This window comes from Diadema antillarum, unplaced genomic scaffold (genome assembly GCF_040938485.1).
Source record: "Diadema antillarum isolate AM-2024a unplaced genomic scaffold, OU_Dant_1.0 scf00000082, whole genome shotgun sequence".
Classification (NCBI taxonomy): domain Eukaryota; kingdom Metazoa; phylum Echinodermata; class Echinoidea; order Diadematoida; family Diadematidae; genus Diadema; species Diadema antillarum.
The window spans coordinates 1,717,396-1,741,693 of record NW_027270971.1 but is presented as its reverse complement, the minus strand read 5'-3'; the positions used below and the strand labels follow the sequence as shown (position 1 = coordinate 1,741,693).

General features: G+C 39.6%; 1 protein-coding gene across 1 annotated transcript in view; it reads right to left on the bottom strand.

Moving 5' to 3' along the window:
* Window positions 1-6,500: 6,500 nt before the first annotated feature.
* The window catches only part of LOC139717762 (neutral amino acid uniporter 4-like), a 33,835-nt gene continuing 16,037 nt past the window's right edge, over window positions 6,501-24,298 (bottom strand). The window contains exons 2-11 of the mRNA XM_071629264.1: window positions 22,350-22,529; window positions 21,315-21,405; window positions 19,647-19,735; window positions 17,733-17,831; window positions 14,137-14,221; window positions 12,334-12,501; window positions 10,992-11,111; window positions 9,651-9,817; window positions 7,291-7,475; window positions 6,501-6,770 (exon numbers count right to left, since the gene is read on the bottom strand). Coding sequence (XP_071485365.1) covers window positions 6,508-6,770; window positions 7,291-7,475; window positions 9,651-9,817; window positions 10,992-11,111; window positions 12,334-12,501; window positions 14,137-14,221; window positions 17,733-17,831; window positions 19,647-19,735; window positions 21,315-21,405; window positions 22,350-22,510 — 1,428 coding nt within the window. The 5' untranslated portion in view covers window positions 22,511-22,529 and the 3' untranslated portion in view covers window positions 6,501-6,507. The remainder of the gene's footprint in view (window positions 6,771-7,290; window positions 7,476-9,650; window positions 9,818-10,991; window positions 11,112-12,333; window positions 12,502-14,136; window positions 14,222-17,732; window positions 17,832-19,646; window positions 19,736-21,314; window positions 21,406-22,349; window positions 22,530-24,298) is intronic.

The following is a 24,298-nucleotide window of genomic DNA, read 5'->3' as shown; positions in this document are numbered from 1 at the left end:
ACCACAACAACAAGCGTTTTGGCGGGAAAGTATTACACACTTGCGGGTATCAACGCGCATGCACTTCTACGAGAACTTAGTCACAGAGTTAATTACAAATTGGTATTCTGAGCGTGTAATTAAGTATGAAAGTTAATGGAAAACTTAATGATACCAAAGAGTGTCATTAACTACTCCGATATCACGCATTACAGCGTGTTTTCTCGGCCACAACGATGCTTACCGTCTTCTATAACCAAGGAGTGGTTGAATCTTGTTGTCATGGTATCCGTAGAATTCAGAGAAAAAAGAAATATAGGCGATCTTCGAGAAATTTTGTCATTTTATGAGATCTCTTCGCGTGCGTAGGTGAAGGGTTGTAATCAAAGACCAGAGTTGTAACAGAGACTCCAACCCTAAGCACCTTCTGATCTGGAGATTCTCCCGCCTGAAACCCCTAGCAAATGGGAGACTCCAACTTGATGTGTGCGAAGCGCATATCACGAGCGCAAAGTTCCTTGTGGCCGGGGTCCAGGGCCTGCTTGGGCCCTGGAAGCTCTAATACATGTAATTAGGGTTCTTGATGCTCTTCCGTGCTATCTAAGGCTTATTTTTCAACATACGAAGACAAAAAGTAAGAAATCATTTCAAAAGGGAGACACAGAGCCAGGGCGGGAGAAATTAAATCTCAAGCGGGAGAATGGGAGATTTTGCAAAAGTGGGCTTTCGGCGGGAGATCTCCCGTCGAAAGCGGGAGAGTTGGAGTCTCTGGTTGTAATTACAGAGGGTGTGTGGAGGAGCGCGCATTGAGGACATAATTGCGCGCGTAATCATCATTTTGGCTTCTAACAACGTGTCTGATTGGATGGAATAACAATTAGATGGGAGGAACCTAAGATAATTGTAAAGGACTTAATCATACCTTAATTATGTCCTCAGAATACCGATTTTGCCCATGATTAAGGGCCTTTTAACTTCTCAACTTAATTACGAAGTTAATTACAGACTTAATTACGACCTCAGAATACCACCCATGGTTCTCATATTTTTGTACAGTTATCCATGGGAGAGTTATGTGGCCATGACAATATTCCACACAGTAGTACTACAGTGTGTAGTTGCGACAAATATGACACTACAGTGTACTCCCGTTTAAACGAATTCGTTTGGACCGGCAGTTTTCTTTCATTATAACAAAATTTCATTGTAAGCTAACAAATAGACGATACAAAACATAGAGACGAGAACATTGCAGCCAGAATTTTTATTTCGTTGTAACCGGAATGTGGTTATAACGGGAGTGCACTGTATTGATGTGAACATGTAAAGCCCTATAATTCCACAACTTTCTCTTTCCTTTTTGTTCATTTTTTTTTACTAGACCTCTACCTTCCCGTTTGTCTGATTATTTTGCACTTTTTACCATCAACTCATGGGTCGGTAAACAAGATGAGAAATTTTACTTTATAGTTCTCTTGTCCTTTTTGCAACCCTGAAATTTAATTCCTTTCATAAAGCTGATACAATGTACATTGTGAAGGTAGGTAATTCAGGCCCCTCCTCAGAATAAAACTAGAAATGTCGCTACGGCGACTGGTGTATGCCTCCGCCATAATGCATGGTTCTCCTAATAGGTCTATAGTACAATGTCTTGACAATGTGTGATGACAGTTTCACACAATTGGCAAAATATTAAAATGACAGGTTTGCCACAAATGTGCTGAATGTTCACTTTCCTAGAACTAGGTTCAATTGGATGAATGATTAAAACGTCAGAGTGCAGGTATTGGGGAACTGATGATTTTTACTTGACTTTTGACCCTTTTATAAGTTTATGCATTGAGTAATTTTCAAGGTATTGAGAAAAAGTATAATTTCAGTATCAAATGGTAAAATAGTATTATCTAAACCTGGCCTTTGACCTTTGACCCCACAGTTCCAAAGAAGTTCACTGTTAGGTAGAACATGCATAAATATGTAAGTTTCATGATAATACCTTGAGTTACTTTTGAGATATGGAGGAAGAAGTGCAATTTAGCACTTTCACTTGACCTTTGACCTTTTGGCAAGAAACGTCCCACAGAATATATATTGGGTTATACATGCATACATCAAGTTAAAAAAAATCCTTCAGGCATTGCATAAATACAAGGAAAGTAGTGATATTTTGAGGAGTTGACCTTGACCTTTGACCCCCTGACCTTTGACCCATGACCCCCAACTTCCCTAGATAATCACTGCCCATCGGTACATGCATATATACTAAGTTCCATGAAGATACCTTGAACCATTTGCGAGATATGGAGAAAAACATGAAATTTCAACCTTTTTTTCAGAAAATAACCTGTGACCTTTGACCTGTGACCTTTGACCTTTGACCCCGTGACCCTAAAATCCAAAAAAGTATTATCCCCCCAGGATATACCCTCATACCAAGTTTGATGCAAAACCACCTCTCGGTTCTTTAGATATCGACATAAACAAAACGGGACGTACGTACGTACGTATGGACGGACGGACAGACGACCCGAAAACATAATGCCTCCGCCCACTTCGTTGGCGGAGGCATAAAAAAACTGGAACCTTCTTTATGTTGGAAGGGAAAACAATTCTACAGATTTCCAGTGAATTTGTTCAGACCCTAAAAAAATTCCAACTGTTATTCTTAGTACAAAAGGGGAGCATATTCATGAGTGACATGGGGTCAGTTTTTCCATTTCTGTTTTTTAAAAACTCTGAGGTGTATTACTGGACAATATCATACGTGATGTTGGGATCCGAAGCATTTTTTCTTCAATCACTTGAAATTTTTTGCTGTTTTGCAAAAGGGACATGTAATGTTTCAGTGCTGTGAAGTGTTGATATTCCCTTGCAATTAACACAGAATGAAAGAGACAAGACATGCTCCAATGAAGACAATAGGCAAGCACTCATAATATGCACATTAGATTGCTTTATACACATATTATAACCAAAGATAGTTGCATACATGTTTCTTTGTTAAAAGAAGGTGGCACGATAGAATACAAAAGTATCACGACTTCACTTACCCTAATCGCATAAAAGACTACCCATAATTACACCATATTCTGAGAGCCACTTTAAAAGCCAGAGCTACCTTCCTCCAGCATTTCTGAGTGTTGTCATGGTAAAATGCTCATATAGTGAAATACTGTATTAAAATCACGTACCTCTCATGCAAAACCGCCAAGACGGGAGATGGCCATTTTGATTTCAAATTGTCAGGAATAAAAGACATTTAAAAATTCTGTATAGTTTTGTTTGGCTGATATCAACCACCGACTTTGTAAGTTTCTAGTACAGGTGTATCCTCACATATACATTTGTTAAAATGATAAGAAGTTATACACATTAAAAAATGTGTAAGGATTATATCAGCTGTTTCATCTCTTACAGTGATTAAGGCAGTAGGGGAGCCGTCTTACAAATTTGCAGGTCGACATGACCTGACAAATTCAACTCGACGCCCAAGGGTCGCAGTGTTCTACTAATGTATTTAAAGCATTAAGTCCTGATTCATGCCAAGATTTACATACACACACACACACACACACACACGCAAAATAAAATTTTCTCATACAGCACCCTACTCATTCCAGTACTGGTAAACAGTTTTGTTACTGGTATATTTGTATTACACAATACATTATTACATCTACCAAATAAAAGCAGTACATCTGCAATCCCTGCAGTCATTTTCACATCACACTCATCATCATCAGCAGGTGCCTGGTTGTCTGAAGTCTACAAACATTGACTGCTATGAGGGTTAGGGCTGAAAAAGCTGATATTTTCATGAATGCAGTCATGGACATTTTCGCAAGATGTTGCTTTCACGATTTGACTCTGAGTCTGTCGTAAGTGCACTAAATCCTGTCTGTTTGTGACATTTTCCTGTGTTGTTAATTTAGCAGCCCGACAGCGATTCACAAATATCAAATCCTTGTACAAAATAACAGCTTTCACAGTAAACATTGACTGATGGTAAGTCTTGCAAGTCTACCAGTCAAGATAGGAAAGAATGTTGAAGCAGCAATGGAAGACTTTGTTGAACTTCTAAACTATTTGAAGAAGCATACATTGATGTTGAAGACGAGAAAAGTTAGTCTTAGAGTAGTCAAGTGACTTGATGCTGTGATCATGGATCCTGTCAGATCCGGATTGGAAAGAGAAAAATGACGAGGTACTTTGGTTCAAACAAAGGAAAGAAAAGGAACTGAGAAACCCATTAGAAGAAATGATAAAAACTGAGGGAGTGTTAAAACTGACCTGAAGAACGGAGAATATCAAGTACAGTCAAACCTAACAATAGCGGCCACCCAGGGGAGGACGAAAAAGCGGCCACTATAGACAGGTGGCCACTAAAGCAGGTTTGACTGCATTCCAATTTCTTAAAGCTGCAGACACAATGCTCTCGTAATAATAAAGTTCATAACTGAATGATGTCAAAGCTGAGTATGTTCGCTCACCAGCTTAATACCTGCAGTGAAAAATGAGCTTTGGGATGGCTAGAGCATTTGGAGAGAACCTCACTGATGCCACATGCATTGAGAAATACACGTTACTGTCATTTTTGTGAATCAAGTATTTCCTTGTGCTGAGACCTGCTCATTTTTCTTGAAGGCTTGTTCTGACATTACCCTTTAAAGTCAGTTTGCTTTATACCAATGCCTGCATAAAATATCATGAAGACAGTGTCTTTACTTACACTTTTGTTTTCCAAATCAATACTGTTTTTGAGTGCAACTGAGACTTTGCACTGTATCACTAATTTGGCGAAGTAATCTACTTCATTTGAGGTTACCATGTCAACAATAAAAACAGCTTCAAACTGTTCACTGGCACTTAGCTCAATGTTAGACACACACACACTAAAGAAAAACCAAAATATGAGAATGAAACTCTTTACTTCTTGTGGTCTTACAGTGTGTGTGTGTGTGTGTGGGGGGGGGGGGGGGGGGTTGAGGAAAAGTAGTCTTTCGAGAGAGCACTTCTAATCAAGAGGTCCATCAAACAATTCTCACATTAACTTGCTAATGTGAGATGTGGTGTAGGAGCATGCTTTTGCCTTTGATAGGAGGAAAAGCACTCAATACATCCTACTGGACATTTACAAAGGATATTATGATACGGATGATTTAGAAAGGGTACTAGTATAATATTGGTACATGATGGACGTAGCCCACACTGAGAAAAATCATATACTGTATACGCCATATATTTCGCGAGTCTAAATTTTCGCGAATTGGGGATTCTCGACGATTTCGCGAGTGGTTAAATTCGTGATCGTGGAGTCCTGTTCTGAACACAGAAATGTACATGCATACGTTATATTAACATCGGGATCAGAGTCAATATTTTCGTGTGTCTTTAATTTCGCGAATAGCACTCGACTCGCAAAATTCGCAAAAATAAAAACCTCGCGAAATATTCGGCATAGACAGTAGTTCAATATGATGTTGTGGAAGTTACTGTTGTGGTAGTTGCTTGAGTGGTTAAAAATAGCACACACACTGTTTATGGTGGACTGATTCTCCCTGTGGGATTTGATACATGCATCTATTTGCCCAAATTGCAAATACGTCATTTCAGCATTATAGCAAGAGAATTTTCACTGGAAAAGACACTCTTTGAAATTAAGCTCCAAGAATGATTTCTCATTAAATTGCACATGCAATAAAATAGTAAGAAAAATAGAACATAGGACATGAAAAATATATTTTTTTCCTGCCTTCTAGACACACATTTCATCACTTTACACAATGTATGTGTACACACAGCATCCCTATACACAGCACAAGATAAATGGATACACAGACTGTGTATGCTCCAAAACAAGCACATTACTACATATATGCATACACGTGCACATTGACATAATATGTATGTAACATGGGTCATTGCACATAATGCTGGAGTTGGCCCTTTAACCTCCATCATTGACTACCAGTGAGTTATGCACAAGAAATGAACAAAATTGAGGTGTAGAAATGGCAAAGGTTATTTCCTACCATTACCTCTGCAGATAGCAGTCTTTGGCAACTACACTACATGATATATCAAAAGCTGCTTCTAAATCATTTGTAACAAGAGCAGAGATGTGGATAGGACTTCCTTCTAATGTGATGTGACGCACAGCCTCAAATGTACCTGAGGAAAATGCAGGTGAGTTAAGACCTTCATGGCTCAAGTACCGGTACTTTCACTCTCATCTTCACTGGAAGCTCATCAGGACAGTTGTGACACAACTTTTCCCACCAACTCTGTGTGCATTGAGTTTCCGAGGTATATTTGGGAGTATAATATGTAAAGCAGGGCTGCTGACACACATTTCACAGCACGCAGTAGTAACATTTGCTATTCCTGCCAAAAAATGTGGTTCCTTTATAACAGTTCCAGAGTCAGGCTAGGTCACTGTAAACAGTGAGTCTGCGGTGTCGCCTGTACTGCAGCAGACGGCATAAATTAAAAATTTTAAAAGAGTAAAAAGCGTCTCTCTTGCAGGAGCTACTGATTGTTTTGATGCACGAATGCGTTTATGATGGCTTGGATGGACACGTACGTCCCCGCGCCAAATCCGACCAGGCCCAGCACGCAGATGATCACGTTCTTCACCAGCCTCCTGATGTTGACGAACGTGTCGTAGCCCCGGTAGGCGTACGTGAGCTCCTCGATGATGGGCGGGAAGATGAGGGCAAGGTTGGAGCTGGCGGCCGCTCCCACCAGGGAGATGAAGAGGGGAAGCTGGGGGATGGCCACGGCTAGTGTCACTGGGGTGAGAGAAAGAGACAGAGGAAGACATCATCATGAAACATCTGCAAAGACAGTTTTTTTTTTTTTTAATTTACATAAGACTGGTGCACTTTGTGCAGGAAAAATCAATTTGCAAGCTACAATACTAACTGAACACTCTCAAATTGCAGATATACACAAATTTTATGTTAGTGCAAACTGTGATAAATGCCTGCACACATCACATTCTTTAAAGAAAGAAACTGAAACAGAGTAGAAAAATGCAACTTAAAAAAAACACACACGCAAACAAAAAAACCTGACATATCACAATCTTATTCTTCATATGTTATTTCACACATGCACCACTTTTTATGCATGCGATACCGTATGCAGGGTCTAAAGAGGAGGCGGGGCCCAGAAGAACCTTCCTCTCCTCGTCACATGCCCCTACCCCCGACACAAAAAAACAACAAACCATCCAAGTCTATTTAGGGTGAAAGATAAATTCACCGCACAGAACTGATGATGATATTTTTGTAATGAAACAAGTCTTACTTGTGATCAGTACAAGGAGAGTCCTGAACGCGTACTCCGCTAACGTGTCGTAGCGCTCCGAGTGCGTCCAGTCGTGCAGTTTGTTCCTGACTGGAGGCCATACGAAGCTGAGCGGAACGTAGAACTGAAGTCCATACGAGATGAAGATAGCCCCTACAAAGAACAGCTTTGTTGCCGTGTACAACCTAAAATACGTCAAAAGATGGATAAATGCATTACAACAGACTGACGAACTGTGTAAAAAAAAGAAGAGATCCTTAGGACAAGAAGGACATTAACTCTCTCTATTAACTTCATAATGCTTCATTAGAGGCAGGAGGTCTTAACTGATATTGAGTGGTAGTGGTTTCTTTTCATTGTGAAAAGAGAACATGACAACATGAGTACTAGTAGGGCATTAACTCATTTGTTTCTAGTCATGCTCTTTTTCCTTTTCGGGGGCAGAAAGGTGTTCCTGGCAAAGATTACCTTCTATTGTATAAAAGGGACATAAGTGCTTGCGGGGAGTTATCTTTCTCTTTTCTAAGAATTTTCATTTGTCCACTTTGGGAAAAGATTTAATGAGACTGCTATTTGCTACAAACTCACTTTTACTTTCATTTGTATGTTATCATGTTTTGAGACTGGAAATGCTCCCAACTTCCTCGATGCATTAGCACCATTGATCTCTACAGAAGGTATCTGGATACCTCATTCCTTTATTCATGCTGTACAAAGAAGTGAAGCCCCCGCACCGCCATTTTGCCAGGCACACTCTATGGGCATTTACACACATTTGACAGAGACTGTCACCAAGATCATGTGATGCTGTGAGCTCCGTATGTAAATGAATGGGTGATGTGCATGGTAAGATGGCGGCATGCTAGTTTCAAAGTGAGTGGCCTGTTGTATATCCAGATACCTCCTGTAGAGTTCAGTGATAGCACACAAACCTTACTGCGAGTGATGTCTGTCAAACTATAAATCATGGAATGGAAGAGTGTTAGTAAAGCCACTGTGAGACTGAAAGTGGTCAATAAATACTGTCCAATGTATCATATGTACTTTGGATCACAGACGGTGACACGACATTTGCTCTTGCAACAAATGCTACAGTCTATTTTCTACAAAGACTTAGGGTTGGGGTTAGGATTGTGATATGATTTTAGGTTTAGTTCGATGCGAGGATTAGGATTAGGGTTGGGGTTATGTTTGTGGGTATGTTTTATGTTTGGCTTAACGTTTAGATACTTCATAGCTTTTATGTTTGGCTTAGTGTGCAGATATCTCATGGGGGACAATTGTCGCAGGAGCAAATGTCATGCAATCAAAGGAAACAGACATGACTAACCCACCAAGTTCCGGGAAAACCTTGCTGCAGTAATAATTGTCTGGTCATCACCAAATTGGCAACCCTAAATTCCACTACACATTTCATATGAGAGAAAGTTAACTGATTAAATTCATCACATCTGCAACAGTGTTGACACTCTTTAAACTGACTGAAATTTGATAGAGTGAAATCAAGAGAGCAAAGATGGTAGAAGTTTCACCACGATCTAATGTCAAATGAGAAAGTTGAGGATATTTGCATTTCACCTGAACAATGTATGCAAATTATAGGCAGTGATGATGTCATAATCTCTTAAGTGTCCCAGTAACATGTACACAAGAAATCGTCACCAAATTTCCATTTGTGAAATGAAATCAGAAAGAATCAATTGTGTCTTGAGCATGAAATCATTGTATTGTTTGAACAGCCCAGTAATAATGACTTGTAAGGGGGAAATGTTGTGGTGGCAAAACCATGGACCAAAAACATAATTTTTAAAGAATACCCTCATGCTTATATAAACCACAGGCAGAGGTGTGTGGGGTGATGACAGTGCATCCTGTGATTTCCATACTTTAAAGGTAAAACCTAATTCTCAGAAGGGATTAAATTTGATTATATATCATTTGGAATTTGCTTCCAATATCAAAGAAGGGTCTACCAAGATACATGTCTGGCTGGCACAATTTGCCAGGATAATGAGTTGTTTTGAGCCCCAAAAAGTAACGATTTTGATCGCAGTACACAATTTTTATTCCCGAAGAACCCTCCCCGTTCAGTAGTGGGTAGGTGAAATGCTCTGTGATGATCAATCAATCAATGACATCATCATTTCACCTACTTTGCACATGTGACTGCAACCACCATCACTATTTGGTAGGACGAAAAAATATGAAACTTTAAAATTTCATACCTTTTTTTACTTCCTGTCTAATTTTGATGAAACATTCATGTTACTATTCTCTTCATTTGATTTATCTTTATTCATTCATGCAACTTGAACCTGGGTGGGCAAATGCACTTTCAAAGCAATGATGCTACAACTGACCCTGTAGTTGGAAGGTAGACGGTGACGGTGTCTTTCAGGGTGTTGCCAAAGCACAGGTATCCCAGGGTGCCGGTGGTGAGATAGAGGAAGGCCACCACTGACATACCAATGACGAGGACCTTGGGGAAGTCCTCCGGGTGCTGGGTCTTGTTCTCCAGGGGAAGTACCTTGGGGCAGAAAAAATTTAAAAATGTCATCATTCTTTCTATGTCCTTCCCCATCCATCATCTCACAATCTGATTGGAGTCAAGAGGCAATAGCTGCGGTCAGACTGGCAAAAGATCAGGAAGTTTAAGATCGCAATCTTTAAGATCTCAAAGTTTTGCCAGAGTGACCGCAACCTTCTCGCGAAACATGCCACTCCAACTGGGGATATTTCCCCAACCCGCCAAACTTTTTGATCTTTTGCCAGTGTGACAGCTAAAAACTGAAACTTCACAATCTTAAACTTCTCCATCTTTTGCCAGTCTGACCGTGCCACATATCTATTTTTCTGAAAATCTTCAAACTGCAAACATCACTGCCATGTTTTGAAGCACTAGAGTTTACTATAATTCACAAATCCCTGCAGTTTGCTATAATCTACTTCTGCAGACTAGTAGAAGACCTACAGATACCAAATGCTTAATGCTATAACTTTGCTGCAACAAAGAGGAGTCATGACCACTCTCGGCCACTATTTTAAGATTACAATCATTGCACAACAAAAAAACAAACAAGCAAACAAACAAACCTGAATGCATGACCACTGTGTACCATTCATAGCTTGCAATCATGTAACATTGTAAATGTATGACCATGTGGATAGAGTTCATTCCACAGGGTTTTGCAAAGGACCGACTAACCACTGAACTGATCAATATACAGACAGATCACATGCTGACTCCTACATGCTCTCTTTAATCTTTGTTTGGCAGGGGTGCAATACTCTACGATGGAAATCTCATGATGACAGAAATAAAATACTGTATATTACATCCTGACCTATTGTTCTATTCCTTTGAATAAATACAGCAGTAGCAAATAAGACAGGAGATCTTAGTTTTTGTACCATTTCAGACAATTTTTTCCATCTATGGCTTTCTCTCTTATTGATGCATCATCAAAATATTATTTGTACAGATACATACTATACATAGACAGCTATTTTTTTCTTCTTATATCCCAAAATAAAATTTAACCGACATAAAAGTAAAAGACATGTATGCTATAAATGACTATGATTGCCCCCCCCCCCCCCCCCAAAAAAAAAAAAAGAGAGAAAAAACCAGCTTTTTCAAGATTCGCCACCAATATTCATTGTTTCACACAGGCATGTAACATTCCTGCATAGTTACTCACCACACCAATGCCCTCAAAGGAATACATGGCAGTCCCAAAGAAGAAGGCGATACCTTGAAAATTTCCAACCATCCTCAGTTCATTGAGGGGTGTTCCCTGGCCTATATGTGCCAGCAAGTACTATAATGGAGACAAACAAATGTACAAACAAACAAGCAAGCAAAGAAAAGAATTACTGCAACGTGAATAAAAATATTACAGACACAATACAATATTGTGGGGCACAATTCTGCGCCAGATAAATTAGCTGACTGAGTTGTATATTAGACAATGTTCAAATTGGTGTACATGACACTCAAATGTACCACATTGCTAAAGGTAAAATATATTTTGTAGTTTACATACACATGCAGAAACTGACAATGTGTGAAATAACCTTGTGATAACATGATTTCAGTTGGATAACGGCAAAAATGCAAAATATTAGCCAAAAAGGTATGCCGTCAGTATTGCAATCTCAGAACAAATCCCATGCGGTTTCTATACTGTGTAATGTTTTATAATTATCAATAATCAACAAATTGGGCCATAGCAGTATCCAACCATCTTCTGTGCCACAGTGAATCACATGCTGAAGCTTGTCAGGAAACATGATTGCTAGGGCATTATTGATGATCACATAAGGTTCTACCTTACCACTTCTGAATATGGAGGGCTTATCACGTATAAAAGTCAGGTATTCCGATCTTAAGTATTTCACACTTTCGATCTCAAAATACTCTGAAACAACTCATCATCTAGCCAATTGCTTCAGCCAGACATATTTCCTGGAGAGCCTGTATACTGCACGCAAATTCCAAATGGTGGAAAACAAACTTTCAGCCCTTCTGAGAGACATCTGTTGCCTCTCAACTCTGTTTTGAAAACTTTTGATACATTATTTGTTTCGGATACTTGAAAACAAAAGTTTTTACCATTATGTAGACCAGCAGCAGATTTGGAGTAAACTTGCTATCTCCCCCCTCCCCCAAACAACATGCTGAACAAAGGCTAAAGACACTTAAACATACGGCATGAAAATATTCACAGCTGAATGAAATGTGCCTTAAAAATCAAATTAACAACAATAACATATTACAGTAGACCATACATGGTTTGGCATTATGAAGGGCTCAACACTAACTTTTTTCTCTGGTGGTCCGAAATGAAAGGAACCATATAAATCCATTTCAAATCCATGTTGTCTGATCAGGCCACCAAAAGATAGCTTTTGGGGAAATTTGGTGGCCTGAAATGAATTTTTAGTAGCCCCAGGCCACTGGGTCACTGGGCCACTACTACTGTTGACATTGCTTTATTATTATTATATTAATTCCAAAGAGAACAGAACAGCATCCAGTACCTCAAAGAGAATGGCAAGACCGACGACTGACAAGACGTTGGCAATGGCAGAGAGAGGCGCAAAGTCATCGAGGTTTCTGATGTAGACTAGCAGGATGATTATGGGAGCAATCATGAGCACAAAAATTCTCTCATCAAACACTGCATCTTTATAGTACTGCATGTATATCTGTGGGAAAGAAAACAGTGAGATATATAAACAGAGATAGAGAGGCAAATAAATAGATAAATAGATAGATAGATAGATAGACAGATAGACAGATAGACATATAGATAGAAAGATGGATATATAGATAGATAGATGGATAGATAGATAGATAGATAGATGGATATATTGATAGATTGGTGGCCCAAGATAGATAGATAGATAGATAAATAGATTGGTGGCTCAAAATAGATAGATAGATAGATAGATAGATTGGTGGCCCAAGACAGATAGATAGATAGATAAATAGATAGATAGAATAGATAGATTGATGGCCCTAAAATATATAGGATAGATAGATAGATAGATTGGTGGTCCAAGACAGATAGATAGATAGATAGATAGATAGACAGATAGATAGATAGATAGATATATATAGATACACTAGATAGATAGATAGATACATGATAGATAGATAGATAGATAGATAGATAGATAGATAGATGGATGGATAGATTGGTGGCCCAAAATAGATAGATAGATGTATAGATAGATAGATAGATTGGTGGCCCAAGACAGATAGATAGATATATCAATAGATAGATTGATAGATAAATAGATAGATAGATAGATAGATAGATAAAGACTATTTATGCGATATATTTCACAAGTCTAATTTTTTGCGAATCGGGACTTCCCGACAATGTTCCGAGTGGTTAAATTTGGGATCAGGAAGTATAGTATGAATTGAGAAACGCATGCATGCACATTGCATTCATGTCGGGGGATTAGAGTTAATATTTTTGCGTGTTCTTGAATTTGCGAAAAAAAACAAAAACAAAACAACCAAAGACTCACAAAATTAAAAAAAATATACACCTCACAAAATATACAGCGTATACAGTAGATAGATAGATAGATACATACATACATACATATGTACATACATACATACAGTGGTTGATGGATAGATAGATAAAAAGAGAGATAGATAGATGGATATTTTATGATAAACAAAGATATTTGAGTTTATGTCCTAAACTTCTTATATGACCAAAAAGTACTCTGGATATACACACCACTTTATATCACTACTCTGCATGGTATACATTCAGACACATGTGAGCATATCAACATATTCTCACAGGCCATCATGATCTTCATGATCACTTCTGCATTTGAATGGCACGAGACAAATCGAAATGCAGCAAATCTCTCACTAAAGCCAAACAGCATAGTATGCGAAAGTTTCAAGAATAGACACTTGGGTAACCTTCATTTTGCTTTCAAAAGTAGATTCTTTTGTCACCAAGAAAAGACTTCGTCTTTGCTATATGATAAATAAACCACTCATTAACAGATTGCACACCTTTAAATTTCATCTCAAAATGTCCTTCCAACTATAAAAATTGTTTTTTTTTCCCCTGTCTTCACAGAAATCATGTAGCCAGGCTAATTCTGAAAACAAAGCCAGAATAACAAAAGCCTTCCTTAGCCCACAGGTCCCCTCTAACTGTGAGAAACGTAGCACTCCTTCAGTGAGCTTGAAACCACCCTTCGGTGTCTAAGCGCAGAGCACAACATGCATAGATTCTATGTCAACTCTCAATGTCAAATCTAAACCACGCTTATTCCAGTAATCAATTATTGCCAGCTCACATCTCTAATGTTGTCAGCAATGAAGAGGAAGTACACACAGCAGAATCCAAATTGAGTAATTACGAGGAAGATGTTGACCACTATCCTGAAAATTAAAATAAAATAAAAAAATGTGAAAGTGACATAATGGTTAAAATGTGTGTAATAAAGACTATAAAGCAGTTTGACCGCAGCTTGCCGTAGACTGACATGTATGTTCTGTCATTATTATGTTCTGTCACATAGCCTTCCAGATGCACTTTGATGAAATCCAGTCGTCTTTACTACTGTTCTTAAAGGGAGCATATACTTTTGGTTGAGACCTAACTTCAGGTTTCTAATATTTTTGGTGAGACAATGAAAAACCTCTGATGAAATATGAAAGAGCATGTAATTCCAAGAGGGATGCAACGTTTACCTGATGAAAATCAGTTTTAAAACTGCTGAGATATCCAAAATAGAGCATTCCTAATAAAAGGTGGGACCCACCTTTTATTAGGATCGCTTTCCTTTACTTTGTTTTTGGATGTCTCAGCGATGCAAAAAATGATTTTCATCTAATACACTTTGAATTTTTCTTAAAAGGGTATGCTCTGTACTATTTCATAAGTGGTTTCTTGGTAGCTCGCAAAAAGTTAGAAGTCCAATTCTCATCTCCACCAATACTATACAATCCCTTTAAACGTTAAACCTACAACCATTTTGGGAAATATATATATACATAAACATGTATGTACATATTGACCGATTCTGTGACGCGCTATGTGTATTTTTGGCATGGGCGCAGCCATAGTGGGTGTATCAGCCGACCCCCCCTCCGCACTCCCCCACCCCTCTCCCTACATTAGCACGCGCGCAGAATGAAAAACTGCTTTAGCCAATAGGCGTCTCGTACTGAGTGCGCGAATGCTTGCTTAGTGCGCGAACCTTTGTCACAAGTGCGCGATAAACATGTTGCCCCGGGGTGGGGGAGAGCAGGGGGGTCGGCTGATACACCCACTATGGCTGCGCCCTGTGCCGTAAAATGTCTGCTGCCCTCAACGAACCCGAATCGGTCAATACACATATATACATATATATATATATATATAATTTTGTCATTAAAGTTCTGTTCATCAAGCCACATAATCATTATTGGATTTCTCAAGCAGAAGTTGCGGTAAGAAAATTAATTTTTTTTCTAGGTCACAGGGATCTTCCTTCACAACCTTGGACTTTCATCAATGACATTTCATGCATTTCCTTTCTATTTCTATCTTTTCAAACAAATATCATAGTGGACATTCTGAAAGGTAAAATCACCACAGTAAGACCTCGATTATCCTGTCGCGTTGGGACCAACGGGCGTTCGGATAATTGATTTGGCTGGATAAGAGAGATATGCTCAAATACAGCACTGCCTAGCATATCGTGCTAGGGGTATACACATGTTTTTAAAAATTTACTATACATGTATTATGATTGTCTGCATGGCATTGTCATGCTTCATACTTCAGGAATTGATACGGAAATAAACGAAATACGAGTAAAGTATCCATTCATGTATTGTTTGTTTGATTGATATTGACTGACAGTGAGATCAAATTTGCGACTAGTCGAATACTGCCGCTGCACTGTACTGTAACCATTGCTGTGCACTCGGTGCCAGTGACAAGCGCGGCATCAGTCTTTGGCACCGTCTCAACAACTGACTTAAAAGTTACAGTCTGCTGCAATGATTGGAATATGTCTCGTCATGTATTTGCAAGAAAACAGTTCAATGTGTGTTTGCTTTGAGTGAGATATGGCACTGAAAATACATGCAAACATTTTAAAAAAAATATCAGTCAGTCAGTGTCCGCATAACAGAGTCCGGATAATCGATGGCCAGATAATCGAGGTCCTACTGTACTTGAAAATGACACCTACAGTCGAAAACAGAGACCTTTGACCTTCACTTTCATCTCTTGTGTTTTATGTCACTAACTGCCTAATTTTCCATCATTCCTCCAAATCATATGACTACTGGACTTTTCACTTGAACTTTCAGCTGAAAACTGAAATTTACATTCAAAGTACAGTGACCTTTGATCTTCCACTACTGACAGTTTGTGTAATTATCTTTATTTTGTTTCTATCCTTCCTACTAGGTTGAATTATGAGTGGACATAAATTGCTGAAATTACTGCTGAAAAACATTTCTTGGCCAAAGTTGAGTAATCTCTGACCTTTGAGATTGTGGGAATTTTGTCCAAAATATCAGGAGCACACCTACACAAGTTACTTAAGGTCCTTGACAGGTTTTTTTTTTTTTCTGAAAGTTTGTTACCAAGATCTCAAGCAAATCTGACTATAGTTAGGTTCACGTGCTGTTCCTAAACTTAAAGTTTAGGTCGAAAACTTAACTCTCGGTGATTGGCTTGTAGTTTAGCGCCGTGTGGACGCACTTGAAAGTTAGCAATCTTAAAGTTTAGTCAATGACTAGAACCACGAGACATCTTACGCTTTACGCTCTATCCATGAGCCACGGGGGATCCCCACTCTTAATTTCACTCCATGTGGACAAAATAATCAACGAGCTTGCGAGTTAGCGTGACCTTCAATTCTTGTTGGCTTCCGGGTCAACCTCCAGCTGCGCTATTTTGTATGGGCATAAGGCCACAGCGAAGACTCTGCACTTCCCCTATAATCGAGCAGGATTTGCTCGTAAGTTGTATCTTAAAGTTTAGGTGCGTGTGTGGACCCACGTCGTGAATTCACGAGTGGAGCTAATCATCGACAGTTAAGTTTTTGACCTAAACTTCAGGTTTGGCACTGCGTGTGAACAGGGAGGTGGGTTCCCACCCCCCTGGTGTGAACGTAACTTTTGATACAAATCTTGCGACCCAGTGAAAGAGCTCCCTCCAAAAGTCTAAACCTAAACCTACACTCCTCAGTCCTTCCCAATAATATCAGCACGAAATATGATACAATCCAAACAAAGTCAAGGGCTCAGTTTCACAGGCTGGGTGATAATGTAAACATTGCTTTAATCACTTGTAAAGACAAAAGTGCTTTAATTCAAAATACAAACAATTTCATGAACGTCCCTTGCCAAAAAGTCAAACAAGCTGTGTTGAGCATAACTCTCATCCCTTGCTTATATTTCTGTACAGGCAATTAAATGGAGTACATCAACATTATTGTTGCTAGGTCAAATGGATAGCACGTCCATGGGTTGTCAAGGAAATCCTTGGTAATGAAAGTGTGCACAAGGAACTCCCAAAACACGATTAAACTGGAAGATAATTGCAATTGGACACTTTATTGAAAGCATTTGGACACCCAGCTACCTCCAAAAAAACAAACATGGAATCAGTAGAATAGGAGAAATAGCTTGCACTTGGTCACACATAGAATAGTCCAACCACAGGACTAAGTAGTATTTTCATATTTTCACAAAAAGTGATTTTGGCATCCTTTTGGTATTTTTGTTGCAATGATGTTATATGCCATCATACATACTGCACCCACCTGCCCACTTGGTCACATCACAGAATTAAGTAGTCTTTTGATATTTTTACCAAAAAAGTGTTTTTGGCATGCTTTTCTAATTTTTGATGCCATGTTGTTAATGCCATCATACATACTACACCCACCTGCCCACTTTGGCCCTGTCTCGTATCGAGCGAGGAAGTCGGCTTTGTTTGATGGCTGCCTCGGCGACTTCACCATAGTCCAGAGACACTTGTCCCGTTCTGGTGAGGGGGAAATAAAAAACCTCTATAAGTTTTTTTCAATGGTAATACACATTAATCATATAACTCATTCACGTTAATACACACTACGAAATCTGCAAAATACGGAGATACGGTATTGGCATTGCCTTATCTCCAGCCAAACTTGGCCGACTGTGAATTAGACAAGTCATTCAGGATCATGACAGTCTCAGGGGAAGGTCACTCTTATTTACCATAGGTGAGTGAGATTACATGATCTGAATCAAATGGCAGTTTGTCTCAGGATATCCATGCTGGCTGGTGAAGCAAGCATGCCGGGGAATACACCAATAAAAAAACAATCTCTTGAAATCCCTTTCCGCCTTCTTGCCCTGAATGAGGCACCTCGGCAAATTTGGGGAAGTGTCCTTCTTGCCCTTCTCATCTCAGAGAAAATGCTTCGGTAAGTTTGAGCTTCTCGCCTTCGTGGCAAGATGAGTTTTGATAATGCTACAGTCACATGGCCAGGTCCATAAGGAATTAAAACTGTACTGACCTGGTTCGAGCCGTAGAGACCCGAATTGACCCGCATCATAACCTGTGTCAATTCCTGATGGATCCCGGGTGCTACGATACGGCGGTGAAAAATTTTTTGGTCATGTTCAAAATTTTCTCTCGGATTTCAATTCCGTATTGTTATCTGAATTGACCCGGTTTGAACCGCACTGACAAACTTCGGCCCGCTGTAACCCGCAGCGTAAAACCATATGGATCCTTATCATATGCTGCATTGCCTTCATGCAACGGATGACGACAAGGTTCACATCCGGGTCGATATGGGTCGAAGCGGGTTGACACCAATCGATAGGGGTCGAAAAAGATTCAGTTTAGGATTTAAAGCAGATTTTTATACGGTTCGATACGGGTCAATACGGGCCTCTATGGCTTGAACCGGGTCAATACGGTTGTAATTCCTCATGGACCCGGTTCGAAATCCAGCCGTGTGTGACTGTAGCATAAATTACCCTCCATTCCGGGACTAATACTGCTCATTTTCACCCGCATCAAATCTGTTTTGTGACCAAGCTGTGTGTGACTGTAGCATTAGTTGCCTCAGCACCCTCTCATCCTAATCAAGGTGCCTTGGTGAGTTTCAACAAGTTGTCCTCATTAAAAACCCAGTAGCATGAGGAGACCATGTAGTGGGATGGTGGCCCAACTCAGATATATTCGAAAATCCCTGTAACGAATTGTGTATAGCTTTTTGAAGACTACTGTTCTCAAAGTAAGTACAGTCACAGCCATAGAATCTTGAATGGAACTGAATATCAGCACTAAGCATACACTTGGGTGCACATATTCATATTCGCTGATGGGCAATTCTACTGAGCAAACCTGCACTAGTCATGGTCTTTTAATGTATGGGGGGGGGGGGGCAACAAATGAAGATCAATTTGACTGAGCCAATTTTGTCTCACTATGCTATAGATCAAGTCTTTACAGATTCCAAAACGTGTCCCACTCTCTTAGTTGCTCTCAGCCAAAAGAGAGCAACAATGAACATAACCACTACTGAATATCACCACTGAGCATTTGCTTTGGTGCACATATTCACTGATGGGCAATTCTAGTGAGCAAGCCTGTGCTAGTCATGGTTTTCGAACGTACTAGAAGTGCTAGTACCCCAGTGGACAGCATATGGAGATGATCTAACCAATCCAACTTTGTCTCCCTGTGCTATCAAGTCTTTACAAATTTCAAAAACTTGTCCCACCCCTTTGGTTGCTCTCAGCCAAAGGAGGTGCCAATTCCCCCCCCCCCCCCCACGTCACCCGAGCTCCAAGGCCCACCTACCTGCTGCAGATGAAATGGCAGGATCTGACGAGAACCAACATGCAGTGCACAGAGATAATGGCAATGAGGAAGAGAAGGATGGGACCAAGCTGTTTGGATACAACACAGAGACAGATGCAAAAGATCATTCACATGTTTATTACATGTAGTTTGTTTGTCTTCTTGTTTCTGCAATACGTGCAAGTGAAACTTAAAACACAACACTCCTCCCACAGTAGTCCTGATACAAATGCGTGGAAACACTATTATGCGGAGATACAGTTTTGTTCCTGTTGATGTCGTTCTGGTATCTCGATTTAACAGCCTGTCTGGCAATACAGCATGATTTGCATTTTAAACAGAGCTTTTACATCCAAACAAGCCCGTGAGTTGGTCGACGCGAAAGTAACCATTGCCACACTCTTTGTGTTGATGATTTCAGGGGTAACCCTTTATATATATTCATACATATACATGTATACAAAACTTATATACGTACAGTTGAACCTCTCGTATCCGGACAAGTCGGGACCGAAGCTCATCCGGATAAGGGATTTGGCCGGATACGGGAGACTCAATGCTTTATACATGTACATATAAATACACAAGTACTGATGTAGCCCATTGTAGTACCACATGTAGTAATGTGTATACTGCAACCTTTTCATTGTTACATTTGGGGATGTTTGGGGATGTTAAAATGTCTGAAGAGTGAAGGTAAGCAATTTGGAAGGAAATTTGATGTAATGTATGTTAATCATGTTGGAAGTAATATGATTGTAATTCATGTGTGTTTGTGTAGGAGTTCTCAAGGAGTTGGGAATCCCCCTTTCCTCCCGTAATTATAAAAAATTAAAAAAAATTCACGGCGAGATTGCGTCCGTATAATAGAGAGATCCGGATAAAGGGAGGCCGGATAAGAGAGGTTCAACTGTACATGATATTATACTAGTACCGGTAGTCTAACCTGTCATAGCAGTCATACTTGTATGTACCCCTTCATAAATACCTCTCTAAAGGCCAACTAAACTGTCTACCATGTTTATTTGTTTTTGTTTATGTTTGTTTGTTTGTTTGTTTGGGGGTTTTTTTTCACTTATTTTCATTTTGGGCTATGACCATTAGAGACATGTCCCAGTGTTAGGCAGACATTGAATTACGGGACATACGCATGTAACATCTATTACAGACATGCATATTTTCTGATAACATGAACATTAAGTCACGTGCCAACCTGTCTAAGATGGTCATCTTGTTTGTCTTGAATGGTTGCTATACAAAAATTCAACAGTAGGCATATACATAAATAGACAAATAGATGGAATGATAGATGGATAGATATGATAGATATGATAGGTAGATAGATAAAAAGAAAGCGAGCTGGATAGATAGAAAGGATGGATAGATGGCTAATGAGACATATGCATGTACCATGGTAACTGTCGAGCCATAGATACATTGAAGATGGATAGCTATAGAAACAGATCTCGAATAGATAGTTGGTCAGATAGACATCTGTCTGTCTATTCCATAGATAGACGGATAGACAGATGGATAGATGGATGGATAAATGGATAAGAGGATAATATGGGTGGACAGATACAATGTAGGCAGTGATATTCATCAGTCATTGAGCTTAACTCCTAAAACATAAAGCCCATCTCTATTTTCATCTCCATGTTCACTCACCACGATACCACACTCTTTGATGGCCATAGGCAGACTGAGGATTCCGGTGCCTAAACTGCCCTTTATAATGTGCATCAGGGTCTCAGCATTTCTGGTGGAGAAAGGGTTGAATAAATAAGACAATGGAATGAAAACTAAGGAATGAACTGTTTTTCCCACTCTATACTCTGGTAGGCTACTAAAACATTGATTGATATTCTACAGTTACTTGAAATGAAATGCCACTTCATGCATTTAAGGTGATTCTGATATAAAGTATAATATAGACCAGTATCTCAGAGTGAGAGAATTACATAAAATATTAATTTGTTTCAGTTATTATGTTAATCAAAGTCAACTAAACATGGTGGAATCATATTTTACTTCTAGGAAGAGCACAGGAAAACAGAACAGTGAAATTTCATTAAAATAAGACCTAATTACAAGAAACTTGTGGCATTGTGAAGACAGGTTTTTTGTGCAAAAAAAAATAATATCAGTCAAAAATGATTTATAAAAACTACACTAGGCCATGATGTCATTCTTCCATATTTCTTCTATTGGTGTCTACAACAGCAAAACAAACAAAACTACTACCCCTGGTACAGCAAACACTATTCTTTTTGTCAATGGTACAGCAATGATGACTTCCACCTCATCCCTATTAATATGGAAAGTCAGCACTTTCTATTGATCGTTAAAACTCTCTACGACATAATGATATGAGGGTTTCCTGTATTGCTTTGTCATATCAATAATGGAAGCTTGGTGAACAATGAAAACGAAAGGGAGCCTGGTAAAACAAAGAGTAGTGCTTATGCAGTCAGTAGCTCAGAAAAAAAGACAGAAATATTATTGAAGTTTCTACCACGATGATGAACATCTTCCATACTAGAAATATTATTATCAAACAGCTAACAACAGTGTGAATGAAGATTGGTCCCAAAGATGTGTGAACATCAATAATAACCGAGAACTATTCATGAGATCTCTTCACATATGAAGATGGGATCACTCCCCCCCCCCCCCCCCTTTCTGGTCCCTTAGTACACCTACGTAGTGGAATGTGAGGTGAGGAGGCGGGATTCTGTGGAGAGTGTGAGGTTGCCATTATCGCGGTCCTCGCGACGGGAGCTACCGCGGCCTTCAGGCACGAAGTTGACAGTGAGACTCCGTTCTTGTGACAGAATCGGCTGCCGTTCCTCTGCGGTGGACATGATGAAAGCTCGTGAAACTCTGCGAAAACAGAAAGGAAGTGGCAAAATGGAGAATGGATGTAAATAAACTCTAAATACCACTCACTTGGCATTCTTGGAATTTAGATGCTATACACTGACGAAGTCCCCTTCTCATTCCGTACATTTCTGTAGAGAGAATTCGAAGTTAGATTGTGGGTTTACGTCATCACCTCCAGATTGTAAATCCTCTTAAAAGAAAAGAATTTATTACACGTTTAAGTTTACACTAGATGATACTCTATAATAAAGTACATTTTTTAACAGTAAAATCAGATAAGAATTTGGTTGAGGAACTTCAAGGTTGAATATCTTTTACAAGAATCAGAAAGGATATCACTCACAATCATACATGTGAACTAGACAAGATCATCATCTCACGCCTTTCCAGTTGCTTTGTTTAAATATACTGTATACACCAATATTTTCGCGTACAGATATTTTCGCGAATCACGGTATCAGTGGCATTTTCGCGTGTTGTTAAATTCGCGATTGATAGTAGTAGTAGGGTCTACTGCCAAGCCCGACAAACACGTTCAAACACTTGCCAACGTACTCGTAACGTTTTTCCATTTGCATTGTGACTTCCCAAACATGAAAATAGAAACAACACAGTAGAAGATTTATAAAATGAAACAATTACGGCATTCACAAGTACTAGTACTCAGTACCTACCAAATGTTGCAGCAAATAGACAACAAAGTTTCAGAGCTGCGCTAGCGCTAGCAAAAGTTTTACATGCATCCTATATACACGGCCCTGTACTGTCGCTGTACACAAGTGTCGCGCTAGCTACACCTATAGCTGCGCATGGCGTCTGCACGGCCCTGCGCACATGGCGTCTGGTCGGGCTACATGCATCCCTAGGCCTCACCCGTGTACCCAACCACGTCGAGCCAGTGTTCGCTCGCGTAAGGTAACGTAGCACGGTGATTGTACATTTTAATGCACGTTTAGCATCGTACTGCACTTCCACAATCGGTCGCACCATAGCGTACATACTTAGTAATATAGTAGTATGTGTACGTACTGGCCGATGTAACAGCCGCGTTCTGGTCCGGCAAGCGTTTGATGCATTTGTCATCAATTTGCACATAAGGTATGACAGGGTAATATTTTCACGTGTCTTTAATTTCGCGATCAGCCCGGCGCTCGCGAAATTCGCGAAAATACTAGAAATATCACTTAAGGTGATTAATACCCCCGCCCCGTGACGACAGTCTTACCCAAGGAATGATCTTTCCTTGATCTTCTGCCATTTAAATGCCGTTACCATGGCAACGCAGCTTCCGACACGTCCGAAAAATATGTCTTGCACATCTTCCCACCAAGACTATTGTGTGTGCCACATTTCATAAGCTTTTGTCAAAAACTGAGCAAGTAGTTCAATCCACAAGATCTTTCCTTGATCTTCCACCATTAATATGCCGTTACCATGGCAACGCAGCTTCCGACATGTCCAAAAAATATGTCTTGCACATCTTCCCACCAAGACCAATGTGTGTGCCACATTTCATGAGCTTCAATCGAATACAGAGGAAGTAGTTCAATCCGCAAGATCTTTCCTTGATCTTCTGCCATTAATATGCCATTACCATGGCAACGTACTTTCGGGTACTGTCAAAAAATGCGTCTTGCACATCTACAACCAAAGGCACACATCTGTACCAAGTTTCATGGAAATTGGGCAAAAACTGAGGAAGTAGTTTGCAACACAAAATTTTCCATCATTTTGGCTCATAATATGTGAGCTGTTACCATGGCAACATA